This window comes from Heterodontus francisci, chromosome 3, assembly GCF_036365525.1.
Source record: "Heterodontus francisci isolate sHetFra1 chromosome 3, sHetFra1.hap1, whole genome shotgun sequence".
Classification (NCBI taxonomy): domain Eukaryota; kingdom Metazoa; phylum Chordata; class Chondrichthyes; order Heterodontiformes; family Heterodontidae; genus Heterodontus; species Heterodontus francisci.
The window spans coordinates 45,338,957-45,359,788 of record NC_090373.1 but is presented as its reverse complement, the minus strand read 5'-3'; the positions used below and the strand labels follow the sequence as shown (position 1 = coordinate 45,359,788).

General features: G+C 44.3%; 1 protein-coding gene across 4 annotated transcripts in view; it reads left to right on the top strand.

The window, feature by feature from the left end:
- arhgef10 (Rho guanine nucleotide exchange factor (GEF) 10) overlaps nt 1-20,832 on the top strand; it is a 346,362-nt gene that overhangs the window by 257,870 nt on the left and 67,660 nt on the right. For 3 of the 4 annotated variants that reach the window (XM_068021752.1, XM_068021735.1, XM_068021744.1), the window contains 3 exons: nt 592-675; nt 15,057-15,280; nt 18,953-19,110. In XM_068021752.1, the coding sequence (XP_067877853.1) occupies nt 592-675; nt 15,057-15,280; nt 18,953-19,110 (466 nt within the window). Of the gene's footprint in view, nt 1-591; nt 676-2,591; nt 3,177-15,056; nt 15,281-18,952; nt 19,111-20,832 lie in introns of those variants that run through there. The other variant, XM_068021762.1, reaches the window with a different exon arrangement.

The following is a 20,832-nucleotide window of genomic DNA, read 5'->3' as shown; positions in this document are numbered from 1 at the left end:
ATGCCTGAAGTATATGTAAGGTACATTTATAGTCAAAGAAACTGCCACGTGTCATAGGGTAACAGGATCTGTTGTGCGCTTTCTTTGGCCTGGAAACAAGAAGTTTGCTAATACATTCAATAACAGAAGATTGTTCTCACCATATGTTGGAAACTATGCAGTCATTCTTATAACACCATCTTTGCTTGGAGTCTCTTAGTTTTGGCATGCAGCTTGAAGAGCTCAATGGTAATCATAAAGCACTCACTTAGTAAACTTTCTTTTGGGTAAATGCGGCACATGTTGATGGTAGACCAACAGGCTAAGAAGATCCCCAGTCTGTGCAGATCTTGGTCACGCCATCAACAGGCATGGTGACAATTTACCTTGGTGTCCAAAGGCAAGATAGAAAGAAAATAAATCAGCAGAGGTTCCTGATTCTGCTCGCTCTGGAGTGATCCCCCGCTAGAAAACATGCATGTGTAAACATTGAATAAAAACAGGATAAGCTGTGATCTCCCACTCTCCCATTCCCGTCACATAGCCTACCAGTGTGAAACGATGCCAACTTGTGAAAAGCACACTCTTAAAGTGGTGCATTTTATTTTTTAGGTTGAATGTGCTATTCATAACCCAGAATGCTGCAATGCATCTAATGCACCTAACTCGTTTTCAATGGAACATGGATATCTGTGGGTAAGTCTGTAACAGATGGGTGAGAATTGCTTAAACTACATATTAAATTATGAGAAATATCATAATGTATTCTGTGACCAAGTACAAAACAATGGTACAGAATTTTTATGTAATACCTTATTTTTGTGAGGATTCATGAGAGCTCCATTGATAAAATGATCTTCAAGCTTTAATTTTGCACCCCGCCTCTCCCCGCTCCCCCCTTCCTGAGCCCCTCCTTAATGCTAAACGCAACATGATCTCAGCGACCGTGGTAACCATTGTTCCTTATTGATTTGATCTTTTTCTGCAAACTTGGAGAAGTTAGATGAAAATGGCTGTCTATAAGTAACAAATTGTCACTCCAGCAATTTATTTTATTTATTTGGCTTGTACTTAAATGTAACTTCTCCTCTTCTGATTATGGTTACTTTAGCCCCACCTGCTGTGGACTACAACTTATAGAATTTTTTCATTAATTCGTGGGATTTGGGTGTTCATCATAAGGCCAGTCATAGAGTAATAGAGTCATAGAGTTATACAGAACAGAAACAGACTCTTCGGCCCATCATGTCCATGCCAGCCATCAAGCACCTAGCTATTCTAATCCCATTTTCCGGCACTTGGCCCATAGCCTTGTATGCGATGGTGCTGTGGGCTGGAATTTTACCATTAAGTATTGGGTCCCATCGGGGTTGTGCGGAGGGAAAAATGGCGCGCGAAGACGTCGGGCCGGGTCCCCGGCGTTATTACGCGCTGACGCAATTTAACCAGCGTGGGAAGTCGGGCGCGATCGAGTTTGCGCTCGCCGCTCGACTAACATCAATTGAGAAGTAATTAAGGTAATTCAGAATCCAATTGACAGAGATTTTACAGTCATTAATCTGGTCGTGGGGCGTGTCGGGAACCCGGCAGGTTCAAAAGGCTGGCAGGCATTGATTCATGAGGGAGTTGGAGGTAAAAATGAATTTATTGAACTTTATTAATGCTGATATTATTTGTGTGTCCTAACAAGGGTTGTAACATGCAGGTTGTGCAGAAGATTTAATCTGAATGTTATGCACTGCTGATAGGGACCCATGTAATATTAGTTATTGCCTGAAGGAAGTACCTGAAGTGAGCCAGTCACAAAAGCTGGAAGCTATTACCTGTGGTCAAAGCATTTGTTCTGCTGTTCAACAATGGGAATTGTTCACTCCGGAGGTGGATCATCAGATGAGGAGGACAGTGATTCAATGAGTGACAGAAGCACAAATGGTCAGGGAAACGTACAGCAAGCTGCACCAGTGCATCCTCGTGCTGCTGGAGGGAGAGTAGTTCGCAGAGTCGCCCGGGAGTGACCAAATGTCAGGAGATGTGCCTACCCAGTAGTAAGGGCATACCGACCGCGTCTGAACTACCTGCAACTGTCAGAACGCCAGTGCAGAAGAAAATTGCGGCTGTCACGGGAGAGTGTCACATCTCTTTGTGAGATGGCATTGGATGTTGCATCAAACTGTCTCGGTGGCCATCCAATGCCAGTCGCTCTAAAGGTCACAGTAGCTCTTAACTTCTATGCGTCTGGCTCCTTCCTAGTCTCAGCTGCAGACTTGTGCAGTGTCTCGCAATCAGCAGCGCACCATTGCATAAAGGTTGTGACTGATGCATTGTTTCAACGTGCTGACCATTTCATCACGTTCAAGACAGACAACACCAGTCAGGCTGAGAGAGCCAGAGGCTTCAGCATTATATCTGGCTTCCCAATGGTACAGGGCGTGATAGACTGTACTCATGTGGCCCTTAGAGCACCAGCTGGACAGTCGGGGGCATTCATGAACCGCAAGGGATTGCATTCAATGAATGTTCAGCTCCTCTGTGATCATCGGAAGTGAATCATGTAGGTGTGTGCACGTTACCCTGGTAGTTGTCATGATTCTTTCATTCTCCACAACTCACAGGTGCCTGCAATTTTCAGTCCTCCACACAGAATGGAGGGATGGATACTTGGTGACAGGGGTTATCCTCTGAAGACATGGCTCATGACACCAGTGAGGAACCCAAGGGGTGAGGCAGAGGAACGGTACAACGGGAGCCATGCGGCCACCAGAGTGACAATCGAGCAAACTATAGGCCTCCTAAAGATGAGATTTGGGTGTCTTGACCGCTCTGGTGGATCACTGCAGTACGCACCGTCGAGGGTTTCCAGAATCATTGTCGTCTGCTGTGCCTTGCATAACCTGGCGATTGAACATGGAGATGCCCTAGAGGATGATCAATGTCAGCGCGATGTGTCATCAGATGATGACGTTTCTGATGAGGAAGATGGGCATCAGTCTAATGATGATCATGGAGAGGAAACTGAATGTAACTTGGCTCTAATTGTAGAGAAACAAGAGAATCTCTATTGGAATGCGTTTCAGTTGAAATGATATAAATCTTCACACATTTCAATCTGCTTTTTGACATTAATCATTGTGAGGATCTGACAGTGCAAAATCTCTAACCTTTAGGGGGTAAGACAAAGTGAATAACCAATCCATCACATCATGAGGAATGCGACCCAAGTGTGTGGCCTCACATTTGAGACAACTTGAGTTGACTAACTATGTAATATCTGACTTCAGGAATGACATGTCCAATGATAAAATCTCCAATTTAATCAAACACTATTATTTAACAAATCAAATAAATGTACTTCAAGTCACCCAGTGCACCAGTCGTGAAATTAAAGTGTTTTCTGAATCCGTTTACGCGTGCTCATTCGTGTGCGTGATCCCTCGCCACCAGACTTACCAGAGGCAGGTGGCTGATCTTGTTGCCGCCCTGCTTTTGATGACTTGGGCAGACGTCCTCTGCATGCTCGTGGCCGTGAGGGCACTGGCATCTCAGGGTTCTCATGACAAATATCATGAGCACTGTCTATCACCCTGGGATTTAGCGGTTCACATGTCCCTGGCAGAGGGTGCAAGGAGCTGCAGGATGCATCAGAAGCACCGTGAGAGGAGCTCCCATATGCGATCTGCTACCTCTGTGCCCTCGTGAGGCTCTGGTGGTCCTCAATGGTGGCATCAGAGCGCTGAGTGTCCTCAACCTGACGCAGTCACATCAGATTATGCTCTCTGATGCTCTGGTCCAGGGAGGCCACAGTCGCTCTGAGGTCCCGAATTGCATGAAGAACTGGTCCCTCCACTGCAGCCGCCAGTCTATCAATGGAGGAAGCCAGATGTTCAAAGGCCTGTGAGTTTGCTGAACTCATACTTTGGATGGATGTCTCCAGAGTGTGAGTCATAGCGCGCAACGTCTCAGCCAACTCCGCCAGATTTCCATGGACCGCATTCTGCACCTGCAACATCGTCCAATGAAAGGATGATCTCAGAGGCACGTCATCAGCTTGTGGCTCTGCATTAGTCTGGCATCCCACTCTCCTCCGAGTGTGTGATGCATCGGCCGATTCTGCCTGTGGTGTCTCGCCCGGCAACTGTGCTGTGCTCACACCAGTATGTGACATTGATTCCCCAGACACAGTCATCCCAACCGAAGTGTCAGTATGATGTGACGGTGGGCCCTCTGAGGCGCCCTCCTCCACCTCAGAGGTGGATGGTCGGGCAACAGTAACGCTTCCTGGCACATGCTGGGTTTCACCTGTTGGGAAAAGCATTGTGATCAGTTTCATCATCAATCCAGAGTTAAGCACAAGTTTGTGCCTCCAGCATGGTTACATCTGGGTGATGTTAGAATTGAGGGAAACATTCAGTGCATTTGACATTCACCAAATCATTGGCACGGTAGCACAGTCTCCCCCTGCCACAATGAAGTGTTACACCACATTCTGCAACACTCACTCTCATGGCCAGGTACACCGGCCTCGCCATCTGCCATGGCGCGTCCTCCTTCCTCCCCTGCTATAGTTAAGGCATCCTCCTCCATTCTGGTGAGGAATGCCTGGGTGGCTACGCTGCCACCAGTACGTGACCTCTCCCGGGCATTGTGTGCCCTCTTTTCCTGAATAAACAAAGATACCTATTTTATACATAGTCAATGGCATATGACGCTGTCACCCAAAGGGTTGGTGTTGCATTTCACTGCTGTGACAGTGTTGGGCGCAACTTTAACACCACAGCATCAGCGTTCATCTCAGACTTGCCCATCATGCATCCCATTTCAAGGCAGCAGCCAGGCATTGATCATACAGGGCTTCCACATTGCATCATGGGTACACAAAAAACCTCCCTTGGCACATAACCGATTAGATGAATGAGGAATGCCCCTTACCCGGGCAGAGCGAAGCAGGTCATTGAGGTGCTTGCGGCCCTGCATCCATGTACGCCTTAGTACGCCTCAGCTGCTGACCTCCTCTGCAACCTCCAGCCAGGCCCTCTTGGTCACTTCAGAGGGTCTCCTTCTCCCATCTGAGATGAACAGAATGTCTCTCCTCTCCTCAACGGCCTGGAGGAGGACCTGCAGTGAATCGTCAGAAAATCGGGGGGCAATGCGATTGCTTCAGCCCTCCATCACCTCTAACAGCAATATTTTTGTCTCCCAGTCTTTCTGTGTTTCATGGTATGGAGCCTTTGAAATCTCCAGACCTTAACACAGTTGTATCTTCCTTTACATCAAATGGGGAACTCACTGCTCTGTTTAAAATCAGTAATCCTTTATGTAGGGCTTACGATCAGCCTTCCGTGTATGTGGCCCCGCCCCCAATGATGCTGAAGTTCCCGCCCGCGCGCGCCATTTCTTTTCGGACTTGCGCAGCGGGCCCGCTGATTAGCTGATCAGCGCGTGATGCCAGCGGCCAGGCGACGCGGAGCGGGATCGGGGGCCTGATCCACTTCGGGCATTTCAGCCCCGGGGCCACTGGTAAGTGAAACATTCCGGCCATGGTGTTTCAAGTGCTTATCTAAATACTTCTTAAATGTTGTGAGGGTTCTTGCCTCTACCACCCCTTCAGGCAGTGCGTTCCAGATTCCAACCACTCTCTGGGTGAAATTTTTTTTCCTCAAATCCCCTCTAAATCTCCTGTCCCTTACCTTAAATCTATGCCACCAGGTTATTAACACCTCCACTAAGGGAAAAAGTTTCTTCCTATCTACCCTATCTTTGACCCTCATAATTTTGTATAACTCAATCAGGTCCCCCCTCAGCCTTCTCTGCTCTAAGGAAAGCAACCCTAGCCTATCCAGTCTCTCTTCATAGCTGAAATGCTCCAGCCCAGGCAACATCCTGGTGAATCTCCTCTGCACCCTCTCTAGTGCAATCACATCCTTCCTATGGTGTGGCAACCAGAACTGGACACAGTACCCCAGCTGAGGCCTAACCAGTGTTTTATACAGCTCCATCATTACCTCCCTGCTCTTATATTCTATGCCTCGGCTAATAAGGCAAGTATCCCATATGCCTTCCTAACTACCTTAGCTACCTGTGCTGCTGCCTTCAGTGATCTGTGGGCAAGTACACCAAGGTCCTTCTGAACCTCTGTACTTCCTTAGGTCCTACCATCCATTGTATATTCCTTTGCCTTGTTAGTCCTCCCAAAATGTATCACCTCACACTTTTCAGGATTAAATTCCATTTGCCACTGCTCTGCCCATCTTACCAGCCCATCGATGTCGTCCTGTAATCTAAGGCTTTCCTCCTCACTTTACGACACCACCAATTTTTGTGTCATCTGCGAACTTACTGATCGTGCCTCCTATATTCATGTCTAAGTCATTAATGTACACTACAAACAGCAAGGATCCCAGCACCAATCCCTGTGGTACACCACTGGTCACAGGCTTCCACTTGCAAAAACAGCCCTCGACCATCACTTCCTGCCACTAAGCCAATTTTGGATCCAATTTACCAAATTGCCCTGAATCCCATGGGCTCTTATCATCTTAACCAAGGTCCCGCATGGGAGATTGGTTGTCAAAAGCCTTACTGAAATCCATGTAGACTACATTAACTGCTTTACCCTCATCTACACATCGAGTCACCTCCTCAAAAAATTCAATCAAGTTAGTTAGACATGATCTCTCCCTGACAAAGCCATGCAGACTATCCTTGATTAATCCCTGCCTCTCCAAGTGGAGATTAATCCAGTCCCTCAGAATAAAGGCCTGCTTGGGTCTGCAAATGAAACCCGAACCGAGCCCGATAGAACTACGTCCAATCCGGCCCAAGTCCATTCATTTTTTCCTGCGCTCAACCCAACCCGACCCGACCACCAGAATGTTCAGTTAACCTAGCTTCCGTTTTTCACTTTTTAAGCTTGTGCAGATAAGCAGCAAAAACTGTAACTGGACTTGAAATGTTGTTTAAAAAGTACATTAAAATTAGAGCTATGTACTGGAGGGATGATAGTGTGTCTGATCCGGAAGAGCAACCCGACCCGAGCCCAACACATGTCGTCAGGTCCCATCAGGTTCAGGTCGGGTAGCCATGCTCTACCTCAGATTTTTTTCCAATAGTTTCCCTACCACTGAAGTTAGTCACTGGCCTGTAATTACCTGGTTTATCCTTGCTACCCTTCTTGAATAATGGTACCATATTCACTGTCCTCCAGTCCTCTGGTACCTCTCCTGTGGCCAGAGAGGATTTGTCTCACATAGCAGCCTGGGATACATCTCATCTGGGCCTGGGGATTTATCCACTTTTAAGCCAGCTAAAACCGCTGATACCTCCTCCCTTTCAATGCTAATTTGTTCAAGTATATCACAATCCCCCTCTACACCTACGTCGTCCTTCTCCATAGTGAACACAGATGAAAAGTAATAATTTAAAACCTCACCTACGTCCTCCGGCTCCACACACAGATTGCCACTTTGGTCCCTAATGGGCCCTACTCTTTCCCTAGTTATCTTCTTGCCCTTAATATACTTATAAAACGCCTTGACATTTTCCTTTATCTTGCTTGCCAGTGTTTTTTCATCCCTCTTTGCTCTCCTAATTACTTTTTTTAGGTACCCCCCCCACCCCCACCCTACACTTTCTATACTCCTAGGGCCTCCGCTGTTTTCAGCACGCTGAATCTGCCATAAGCCTCTTTTTTTTTCCTTACCAATCCTCTATATCCCTTGACATCCAGGGTTCTCTGGGCTTGTTGGTCCTACCCTTCACCTTAACGGGTGCATGTTGGCCATGAATTCTCACTATTTCCTTTTTGAATGACTCCCACTGGTCTGATGTAGACTTTCCTACAAGTAGCTGCTCCCAGTCCATTTTGGCCAGATCCTGTTTTATCATATTGAAATCAGCCTTCCCCCAATTCAGTACCTTTATTTCTGGTCCATCTTTGTCCTTTTCCATAACTACCTTAAATCTTTTATGGTCACTGTCCCCAAAATGATCCCCCACTGACACTTCTACTATTTGTCCGGCTTCATTCCCTAGGATTATGTCCGGTACTGCCCCATCTCTTGTAGAACTTTCTACGTGCTGGCTCAAAAAGCTCTCCTGTATGCACTTTAAGAATTCGGCCCCCTTTAAGCCTTTTGCACTGAGACTATCCCAGTTAATATTGGGGAAGTTGAAATCCCCTGCTATTATTACCCTATTATTTTTACACCTTTCTGAGATTTGCCTACATATCTGCTCCTCTATCTCTCCGATTGCTTGGAGGCCTGCAGTACACTCCCAGCCAAGTGATTGCCCCCTTTTTAAGTTCTACTCATATGGCCTCATTTGAGGAACCTTCTAAGATATCATTCCTCCTTACTGCAGTCATTGACTCCTTGATCAGCAGTGCAATGCCACCTCCTCTTTTACACCTCCTCTGTCGCGCCTGAAGATTCTGTACCCTGGAATATTGAGCTGCCAGTCCTGCCCCTCCCTCAACCATGTCTCTGTGATAGAAATAATATCATATTCCCATGTGTTAATCAATGCGCTCAATTCATCTGCCTTAATAGTGAGACTCCTTGCGTTAACATAGATGCAGTCCAGCCTTGCATTATTCGCTTGTGCCTTTAACAGGTCTATATTTGCACTGCCTTCCAGACTGACTTAGTTTCTCTTCTATATTTGGTTGTGCACCCACTACTGTACCTCCACTCTGTATCCCAATCTCCCCCCCCCCCCCCACAAACAGCACTAGCAAACCTCCCAGCAAGGATGTTGGTCCCATTCTGGCTCAGGTGCAACCCGTACAACTTGTACAGGTCCCACCTTCGCTGGAAATAGACCCAGTGATCCAGGAAACTAAAGCCCTCCCTCCTGCACCATCTCTTCAGCCACACATTCATCTGCTCTATCCTCCCATTCCTTTACTCACTAGCATGTGGCACTGGGAGTAATTCAGAGATTACAACATTTGAGGTCCTGCTTTTTAATCTGCTACCTAGCTCCCTAAGTTCTTGTTGCAGGACTTCATCCCTCTATCTACATGTGTCGTTGGTACCGATGTGAACCACGACCTCTGACTGTTCATCTTCCCTCTTCAGAATGTCCTGCAGCCGTTCTGTGACATCCTATCACTATAGCTCTCCTTCTCCTTTTCCTCCCCTCCTATGCAGCTGAGCCACCCGTGGTGCCACAGACTTGGCTCTTGCTTCATTCCCCTAAGAAGCTATCTTCCCCCAACAGTATCCAAAGCGGAAAATCTGTTAGAGAGGAAGATGGACCCAGGGGACTCCTGCACTACCTGCCTAGTGCTTCCACTCTGCCTGGCAGTCACCCATTCCCTTTCTGCCTGAGCAGTCTTTACCTGCAGTGTGACCACCTCCTTGTATCTGCTATCCACGATGATCTCAGCCTCGCGGATGCTCCACAGTGTCCCCAGCTGCTGCTCCAGATCCGAAATGTGGATTTCGGGTAGCTGCAGCTGGAGACACTTCCTGCACACGTGTTCGGCCTGGACACTGGAAGTGTCCCTGCCTTCCCACATTGAACAGGAGGAGCACTCCACATTGCCGAGCTGCCCTGCCATGACTTACCCTTAATGTACTCCCTTAAATTACCCAACAATTTGAGATTATCATACACTAGGGACCTTGCTTCCCTAAAAAACACTACTTACTATAGAGAAAAAAATAATTAATAGATTACACTACTTTAAAAAAACACACATTAGGAGTACTAACCTTATCACTTATAAGGTAGGTTTTGAGGTTTTTAAAAAAAGAACTTTCGCTTCCCTGATTTTTTTAATGCTATTTACAGTATATATTTTCCATCTCTAATTGCCTTTGAGAAGGTGGTGGTGAGCCGCCACCTTGAATACAACGGAGTGGCTTGCTAGGTCATTTCAGAGGGCAGTTAAAAGTCAACGACAATGTTGTGGAATAAAAACAAAAAGTGCTGGAAATACTCAGCAGATCTGGCAGCATCTGTGGAGAGAGAAGCAGAGTTAACGTTTCAGCTCAGAGACCTTTCATCAGAACGCATTGTTGTGGGTCTGAAGTCACAATATAGGCCAGAATGGACCAGGACAGCAAGTTTCCTTCCCCAAAGGATATTAGTGAACCAGATGGGTTTTTATGATCATCCAATAGTTTTGTGGTCACCATTACTGATACTGGCTTTTTAATTCCAGATTTATTTAATTAATTGAAATTAAATTCCCCAGCTGCTGTGGTGGGATTTGACCTCATGTCTCAGGATCATTAGTCCAGGTCTCTGAATTGCTAGGTCAATAACTTAACCTTACTGCGAAGAATCAAAGAAAAGTACAGCACACAAAGGTCATTCGACCCATCGAGTTAGTCCCACTCCTCCCCTCTTTCCGCATATCCCTGCAGTATTGTCTCCTTCAACAATTTATCCAATTCCCTTTTGAAGGCTACTGTTAATTGGATACACCACCACCTGCAAGTTCCCTTTCGCCACACATCATCCTGACTTGGAACTTTATGGCTGTTTCTTCACTGTCGCTGGGTCAAAATCCTGGAACTCCCTTCCTAACAGCACTGTGGGTGTACCTACACCCAAAGGACTGCAGTGGTTCAAGAAGGCAGCTCACCACCACCTTCTCAAGGACGATTAGGGATGGGCAATAAATGCTGTCCTTGCCAGTGATGTCCACATCCCATGAATGAGTTAAAAAAAAAAGTCAACCATCCCATCAGTTATTGCATTCCAAATCCTAACCACTCGTTGTGTAAAAAAATGTTTCCTCATGTCAACTGTGGTTCTTTTGCCAAGCGCCTTAATTCTGTGCTGTCTGGTTAGTGACCCTTCAGCCATTGAAAACAGTTTTTCTCTGCATTTACTCTATTTAAACCCTTCATGATTTCAAACATCTGTACCAGTTCTCTTCTTGGCCTTCTCTGCTGTAAGGAGAACAACCCCAGCTTTTCCAGTCTATCCACTGTAATCCCTCATTCCTGGAACAATTCCAGTAAATCTCTTCTGTACCCTCTCCAAAGCCGTAACATTCTTCCTGAAATGTGGTGCCTGGAATTGAACAAACTGCTCCACCTGGGGCCAGATTTATATACATTTAGCATAACTTCCTGGCTTTTGTACTTTATGCTTCTATTTATAAAATGCAGGACCCCATATGCTTTAATAACTGCTATTGTTAACCTCTCCTGTCACCTACAGAGATTTGTGAACAAACACCTCCATGTCTCTCTCTTCTTGAACCACCTTTAAAATGATATCATTTAGCTCCTTATTCTCCCAACCAAAATATGTCATCCGACACTTTTCATCTACCATTTGTCCACCCATTCCACCAGCCTAAGTACTCTTGAAGTCTATTACTATCTTCCTCACTGCTTATGGGATATGATGAAATGGCCGAGGCATTGAACAGGTATTTTGTATCGGTTTTCACAGTGGAGGACATTAATAACATGCCAGTAATTGACAAAGAGACGAACGTAGGTGAGGACCTGGAAACAATCATTATTACGGAAGAGGTAGTGTTGGGCAAGCTAATGGAGCTAAGGATTGATAAGTCTCCTGGCCCTGATGGAATGCATCCCAGGGTACTAAAAGAGATGGCGGGAGAAATAGCAGATGCACTGGCGGTAATTTTCCAAAATTCGCTGGACTCTGGGGTAGTCCCAGCAGATTGGAAAACAGCAGCTGTGACGCCACTGTTTAAAAAGGGAGGTAGACAAAAGATGGGGAATTATAGACCGGTTAGCTTAACCTCTGTAGTGGGGAAGATGCTTGAGTCTTATTATCAAGGAAGAAATAGCAGGGCATCTCGATAGAAATTGTCCCGTTGGGCAGACGCAGCATGGGTTCATGAAGGGCAGGTCATGCTTGACAAATCTTTTGGAATTCTATGATGACATTACGAGCAAGGTGGACAATGGGGACCCAGTGGATGTGGTGTACCTAGATTTCCAAAAGGCCTTCGACAAGGTGCCACACAAGAGGCTGCTGCATAAGATAAGGATGCATGGCGTTAGGGGTAAAGTATTAGCATGGATAGAGGATTGGTTGACTAACAGGAAGCAGAGAGTGGGGATAAATGAGTGCTATTCTGGTTGGCAATCAGTCACTAGTGGTGTGCCTCAGGGATCGGTGTTGGGACCGCAATTATTTACAATTTATATAGATGATTTGGAGTTGGGGACCATGCAGATGACACTAAGATGAGTGGCAGAGCAAAGTGGGCAGATGACTGTGAAACTTTGCAGATGAACATAGATACATTGAGTGAGTGGGCAAAGGTCTGGCAGATGGAATACAATGTTAATAAATGTGAAGTCATTCATTTCGGTAGGAGTAACAGTAAAAAGGATTATTACTTGAATGGTAAAAAGTTGCAGCATGCTGCTATGCAGAGGGACCTGGGTGTCCTTGTGCATGAATCGCAGAAGGTTGGTCTGCAGGTACAGCAAGTAATTAGGAAGGCAAATGGAATTTTGTCCTTCATTGCTAAAGGGATTGAGTTTAAAAGCAGAGAGGTTATGTTGCAGCTGTATAAGGTACAGGGGAGGGGGGGGTGTCCCAAGGGGTAAAGTTGTTCCGGGTGGGGGTCCTCCGTGGGTCACAAATTTCCCACGGAGGAGATCTACCCCCCACTTGAGCCCCCTCCCCCTCCCCAACCTCCAAGCCTGCAGGGAGGGCGCCTCGTATTAGTCAGTTAACATCTGTTTAATACTCCCTTTTTGTTTACTTCATCCTACTCTCCAACCTTTTCATCATTCAGGGAACTCTGGCCTTGGTTGCCCTCACTTTCCCTCTTTGGGGAGGTGTCCATACTGTACCCAAATAATCTTTTCTTTAAAAGCTGCCTATTGCTCTATTACACTTCTGTCTGCCAGTCTTTCACTGCAATTTACTCTGGCTAGACGACACCTCATTCAGCCCACCTTCATTAAGTATTTTTATTCTCGATTGTTCCTTGTCCATCTCTAAAACTAATCTAAACATTACAGTACTATGATCACTGTTCCCGAGATGTAACATTCTCCAGTTGACCCACTTCATTTCCCTGGACTGGACCCAGTAACGCCTCCTTCCTCATTGATTGGGAACTGAGTAAGAAATTTTTTAAAATACACTTCAAAAATTCCTCTCCTCCTCTGCCCTCAACACAATTTTTGCCCCATTCAATATTGGGGGAGTTAAAGTGTCCCATTATCAATACTTTATTGCTCTTACACCTCTCATATTTATATTTTGAAATATAACAGTTCATTTCTTTGAGGTTTACTGTATCAGGTTATAGTTCTTTCACATGATGGGTAAAGAGAATCCCATGTAAATGTTCTGAGGAAGACCACTAGACTTTTTTTTTTTAACCTAATCTTAAAAGGCCCTTAATTACCAAGATAGGCTTTGGGAGCTCGGGCTTTTTACTCCAGGATTGTGTAGATCTAGAGAAGATTTGAGTTATTTAAAATAATTAAAGGATTGCATCTAGTCCATGTGGGTAGAGTATTCAAATTAGAGAGATTAGGGAGGATCGGCGACACGAATATTAATTATATAAACACAAAACTAAGTTTGATGTCAGGAGGTACTTGGTTTCAGAGAAAATTGCCAACTTGTGGAACAAGTTGTTGGTGCAGCGAATACAGATTCATGGAGTTGTTTAAAAAGGAGCTGGACAAGTTCCTGAGTGTGGCCAGCATCACTGTGCATATAGATGGCAGGTGGGTACTGGGGGATGTGTTTCCCAGTCACCCTGGCCTCCTGGAACTTGTTTGATTGACTTCAGATATCGAGCAGGAATTTCCCTGAGGGTTTATTTTAACCCTAAGTTTCCCTTGGTCGTCTTTAGCTTCTCCTAGGAGATTACAAGGTTGGTTTGGGGGATGGGGCAGATGAAGATCACTGTGTTCAGAACTTACACCATGCCAGTATAGAATAGCATGATGGACCAGCTGGTCTTTTCATGTCCTTTGGTTTCATATGTTTGTATGTAATATATGTAATTGTGTCTGCCTTGCTTGGGGCCTTCAGCAGCTCTGTCCCTTATCTGGTGTGCTGTCCTTTATTACAAAATGGGTATCACTTAAGAGCCAGCATAAACTTAACTTGATCTTGGATTCAGCGTTGGTGAGTAGTAGCTGGTAGCTCTGCTCTTGTGGTATATGTTTTTCCGACATTTTTCTTGCTTATTACAAAGAAAGCTCAGGTCCTGTCAGAGTGAAGATAATCCTCTGGTTATCATATATTTACAGTACCCCTGCCACCATCTCCCATATCAGCCCTGAGCCGCTGCCAACTTCTTATTGAATAATGGTCTTTTGCTCACTGGGAACTGGAATGAATTTCCACAAACCTATTTCAGCCAGACCTCTTAACAGCCTGCAAGAGAAGTAATTTGCATAACTCTTCAGAAAGTCAATTGAAAACTGCAGCCGTGGGCTGAATTTTAGCCCAAGTCTTGCAGATGAAAGAAAAGTTTGAACCCCCCCTCCCCTTCATCTTTTAAACCTCACTTATTTGCAAAATATTGTACTGTGTAATAATCTGAAAAAGCTTTGTGGTGCATCGCCATTTTTACAGCTGTTAGGGATAAAGTTATAATGTAGAAATTCTCTCGCTGTTGAATTCTAATATTTTGCTCTATATTGTACATGCATGCAGAGCATTCTGATATTTTTATTATTCAAAAATGCAGGTAAAACAATAGATTATAAAGGCACTCAATGACAAATTACATTCCCTTCTTTATAATTTTTTTTGACAAGTTTAACAAGTAGATTGGAAATTGCATTAATCTGATGAGGCCAATTATTCCAGACAACTCTTAAAACTAAAAATTGCTGAATATTTCAAAAAGCACTTGAATATCAGAAAATAAGGTTAACAGATTTTTCAGCTTTCTGTCATCTTAACTGTCTCAAAATCAGCAATACTATTGTTCCTGCCTTTCTTTATTCCTGTTGGATCGAGTTTTAGTTGTGTTATTTTACTTGGTCTTTCCAGTGACTTTCCAAAGTGTCTTATGTAATAATTTGTAAGTAACGCATAAGATTATGAAGATAGTCAAATTTGCAAATGGCTTATTCTCCTGTTTTAATGAGCAGATTGGAAGTTGTACCAATCAAATGGGACAGATCACCATAGTCACACTTCATAACTCCAATCCAAAAGTTATCGAATGCTTCAATGTTGAGTCTCGTATATTGGCCATGGCATATGTCCCAGATGATGACAAGCCAGAAGATTCTGATGTCTTTTCTGACTCTGAAGCTGTGACTACAAAGGCTGCTGAAACGCCAACTATCTGTCTTGGCATGGAGGAAGGGAGGTGAGGATGCAATGAGAAAGAATAGCCAGTAATTAACTACATAATCAATAAAATATATAAAATGCAGGATACACTGGGCTCCCGTTGGTGTTTCTTTTTCAGTTAAGCGCACCAAACTGAGTACAAATCAACAAAATTGTGAATTCATTATGAAGCAGATTCATCCACTAACAACATCGCCTCTACAAGGAACATCAATGTAGTTTCTGCTTTTAAATGAATTAAACCCAAAGCTATTTATCCACATTGTTCTAATAAAATTACTGCCAGTTTCACTTGTCTGCCATTTACCAGGACGAGAAGGAAGGAAGGAATGTCTCATATTAATCCATACTAATCCAGTACTGACAATTTAAAGATCAGTTCCTCAGCAGCACTCTAGTGTCACTGTACTAGAGCAGCAAGTTATAACCCTTAAGCTGTTGAGGAACAAACCTGAGCTGCAATAATTTGCGGAGCTCTCTCTCAGTGCATCTTCTAACTGGGAGATAGATCGATCAGAAGAATTGTCCCTGGCTACTGTTCCCTGCCTTCCAACAGGTGTTTCACTGAAGCATTGGCGGATGTGCAGGAGCAAGTTAACCTCCTTGTGGTTTTGATTGTATGGCGTGGGAAATCCAGGGGAACTAGATAATCGAGAAAATTGCTGAAATCCCTGCTGTACAGCAGCAGAATTACCATGGGTGCTGAAATATTAACAGTAATACATGATCATCTGACCCGAAAGAGGTGCAGTAACAGATTGGTGTACTTTTAGTACAGATAATATCTTGTCCCTGCCTTCTGCAGCTGTGATAAAGTCCTGTAGTCATGTGCCTTTAAACAAGAATAAAATGTTCTCAGCCAGAGTAACCAGAGAAATCCAAACTATGGCACAAAAGGCTTTTGTACAAACAGTCCTTGAACACTGCAGCCTTGTTTTGACTAGATCTTTCCCATCTCATCTGAAGCTCTTTGACATAGTTCAGTGTAAATATGTGAGACCCATAGATACCATTTAATGTTAGAGTGATATAAACACTTACTCAGAGTGGCAATTTTCTAACCAAATACTTATCCTTTCTGTTCAAGTACTTTTTTGTTCAAGCTCCCCCCTCACATTTTGCAGCATTTCCATATAGCACTGTTTTTAAAAAAAATAAGTCTTGAGTTTTCATCTTGTATTGTGAGCTATTGGAAAATTATAAAGTAAAACAGGGTTTCATAGATTTAAAGCATTTATAAAGATTGTATGACACCATTGTACAATTTATACACAAATACTGCTGTTAATTATTATCAGGAATGACACTTATTAAAGGTTTAGTCCATGTAATTTATTCTTAAATATATTCATGTCATAATATGTATTACAAAACTGTAGTCTGATATACACACAGTATCAGTCTTCCAACTAATAAGCTGTCACACCATTAATGTGTTACACTTGTGTAATTGGTTCAAGTGTCAGTCACAAAACAGAAACGAATTATAACTGGACAGATGGTGAATCTACCAGTTAACACATAGACTCTTGAAAAAGATGTAATAAAAAGAATAGAAAGAAAGCCACCCATGTTATGATGTATTCTTTTGTGTTTGATATCCTAGCTTTCCCTGAAGGGAAAGTGAAATGGATTTACAAGCGGAGGCAAATTCCCATCAGCAGCAGTGATTAGTCTCTGATCAACCTCAGGATTTTGCTCTTTCCAGCATTTAACTCTGTGACCATGAAGGCGTAAGTCACTAAAACATGAACCACTTTAACAGCAGACCACTTTTCTCCAGGCAGAACCTTCACACCTATTAGAAAAGGGCCAACAGGATGTAAATATGTCATTACATAATACATTGTATAGTTAAAAGATGTATTGCTGGATAGTAACTCATTGTGAAATTCACCTGATTTTTAATCCGTTGTAGGCACTGGTCAAAATGTCATCAAATGTAAGCAAAAGTTACCTGACCTTTTAATTGGTCAACCGTTCTTCTCTTCCCGCCACTGCAGCCCCCCCCCCCCCCCCCCCAAACAACCCGTAGCATTTTACTCACAAAAACATACGCTGATCTTCAGCCGCAGCATTCTGCATCACTTTGGTTTTGTACATCTGTTTCTTCCCTTTCAAGGCAAGACGATGGCGTTTGAAATAAGGGGTTGGATTTTATGCGCCCGCCGCTGGGAGCGGGGTCGGGTAAAAAAAAATGGCGACCCGCACACATGCTGCCATGCTGCTGCAATCTTCCTCGTGGCGGCCCACAATAATGTCAGGCTGCCCTCCCCCGCTCTCCCCGACAGTAAGGTTGGAGTCAATTTTATTTAAATGTATGCATTCTGCTTATTTGAATATTTTAATCCGGGTCCCGTCACCCAGTGCCGGGGGGGCCGCCACAGAGCCTCGCCGCCGCTGGGAAGATCAGGCCCGGCCATCCCGGTGTCGGGCTCCGCGGCGGGCCACTGTCAGAATGATCTTCTGCAGCCCCCCGCCACGGAGCCTGATGTCGTGAGCTTTGTAAAACCCCAGCCATGATTTTTAAAACATTTTAATTCTTGATGTACCAAACCACAACCTGGATGACGACCTGCTCTTCGAAGAGTTCTCCCCGATATCCTGACCAATCTTTAGCCCTCAAAATCTAAAAACCGATTAGATGGTCATAACCATATTACTGTTTGTGAGGCCTTGCTGTGTGCCAATTGTCTGCTGCGTTTCCTACATTACAACAGTGACTGCACTGCAAAAGTATTTCACTGGCTTTAAAGCACTTTGAGACGTTTTGTATTGTGATAGTGTCTATATAAATGCAAGTCCTTCCCCTTCTCCTCTGCCAGTGTTCTCTGTAAGTCATCATTAGAAGGTGCATGCGAGTGGCCATAGAGGAAGGAGGGGGTTACTTGCTTCTGCACTCCCACTGCACTTCATATTCCCTTCAACACACTTCCCTGTTTTGCCCCCAAATACACTGGCTTTCATTCATCGCCTGCCTCTGACAATATGCAGCATGTTTGACATTATGAACATGCTATTTGGGAAATTGCAGGCAAACCACAGCCCTATGCCCGTATGACACAAAATAGTACAACTCCAGTGTGCTACATCATTTATAACCCATCTTGTAAACACAAACACATGTTCTGTATACAAGGTAGATATTTTCTTGTGCAACCTGAAAATTCTCCATTTCTGTCAACCAATATTAAGATAAAATTAGAGAACTACATGAAAACGTAAAAGTTCCCGACATATATTCAGGGGCAAAGCAAAATTATTTCAAGAATTATCTTGCTCTGAGAGACACATTGTGGTTCTTGGGAGGTTTACTGTAAAAAGGGGCACACTTGTGTGATTTTAGCAAAGGGAACAGCATGTGAACGGAAACCAATGTAGATAGAATGGAGTAGATCTTGATTTTGTACAATAGTGTAAAACGGGTGATAACAAGGTGAAAGCCTGTTTTACAAATCTATTTTTATTTTCCATTGATTTCAACGCAAATAAAATCAGGTCTGATGTAAAATGGGCTATCACACATCTTACACTATCTCACAAAGTCAAGATCCACCCAAATAACTTCCACCCAGTAAAACTGGAATCAAACATTTCACTAAATGCCCATGTTTTTATACCATGAAATGCAGTGAATGGCACATATCACCGTGATAATAACATTCTTCTTCTGTTTGTCCTACTGCAGCATTTCAGTGTACAAGAGCAATCAAGCTACCAAAAAAGTGCGACTGCAGCATTTCTATGCTCCAGATAAATCAACAGTGGTGAGCCTGGGATACAAATTACGGTGCCTATATGCTGGACTTGTCAATGGAAACATTGCCATCTATACAAAGGCAGAGGGTAGGTAAACTCCATCTGTTTATGAACCGCTCTGAGTTTATTTGCAACATTTTCTTGAATCTTTTAGTTATATAAACATATGCTTTTCCTGTTTCATTTTCTCTCCTCAGTAACATGCTTCAGAAAACATGGAAGTGAAGCAGGACATAAAGTAGATTAGGGCCGGAACTTTACTCTCATGGACGGGAGCCATCCGCCGACCGCAAAGTCGGTGGTGATCCCGTCTTTGCCGGGCCTGGGGATCCAGACCGCATTTTACGGTCCGCAGGCCCTTAATTGGTCTGAGGTGGGACTTCTATCTGACTGAGGCAGGAAGTCGTGCCTAATTGAGTGGCCGGCAGCTCTTAGTCACAGCAGCGCCACCGGGTGCGGTGGCCACTGCTGGAATTGCAACCCAGCTTCAAGAAGAGGAGGAAGGATGGCCCCGGGAAAAGGTAGGTTTTTGGGGCCCCGCCGGGGCGTGTCGGGCGTTGGGGGTGGTTGGGATATCAGGGGCGGTCCTCCGTTGGGCACAGGGTGCCTGATATGGAGGGCCCCCCACCAGGCCATCAGAAAGCCGCCTACTTTTAACAGGTGGCTTTTCTCGGACCTGGGCAGCCCGCCTGCCAACGGTAAAATCCCTGTGGCAGTGGGCGGAGGCCCTTAAGTGGCCGTCAACTGGCCACTTAAGGGCCTTGATTGACCTAGGGCGGGCGGATTGGCAGCAGATGCAAGGTCGGGTAGGGCCCCCCCGAGCCTCACACTCCATTTTACGCCCCTCCACCATCCCGTTCTTTTGTGGGGGGGGGGGGGGGGGGGAAGAAGATAAAATCCCAGCCTAGATCTTCCCTTTGACCTGTACATAATTCATGTAGATTTATTTGGAAAAAACACTGGTAGATTAAAATATTAATCTGGGTTTAAATGAATAGTCTTTGACTATCTAAGGCATGATCCATCTATATAAACCCTCTGAATTTCTTTGTTGTTATATATCTATATCTATACTGAATCAAATATTGCCCACGGTTAACAACTGGCATGGTTGGTCCTCAGAAATAAAATTCTGTATTCTTCCAAGGTTTAAGCTATACCAACACAAAGTATTTAGTAACATTATTGATATTTCACTTAAGCTAAGTTGACATTATTTGAACATTTACTTGCTTTAAAAAGTGCTGGAAACATTAGCTGCAGTTAGATTTTATTTTACTTTTCAATATTAAATCCATATCCATGGTTTGGCATCTCACAGAGTGACTTGGAAGTGAGGCTTTTGCTGCAGTAGAACATTGGCTAACCATAATTTCCTTTTTTAATGATTAAAGCATTTACAGTAAATATTGCACTGCAAATTTATTCCAGTAATTTGACGAGATTGGTTACAAACCAGGCAGATTCTCCTTGGCTCGTTGTACCTTATTTTTCGTGGAAAAACAAAATGCTTAGAGGTGATGGGGCCAATTTTCGTCCACTTTGAACCCAGTTTCCAGAACATTAGGGTGAGATCACGCCATATCTCCCCCACCCACTTTCCCCCAGTTATGCAGCAGATAATGGAAACCATTTTGTTCTTATTTTACCCAGCGAGCCACAAAATAACAAACACCTGGAGTTTGTACTGCTGAAGGCCCTGAGGCCTATGGCAGTACATAACTATTTTCCCAGTTTGAGTGAGCGCTGATTCCCAGGTAGTAGTTCCACTCACTCAACAGCTAACAAATAAATGTATCTTGAAATACA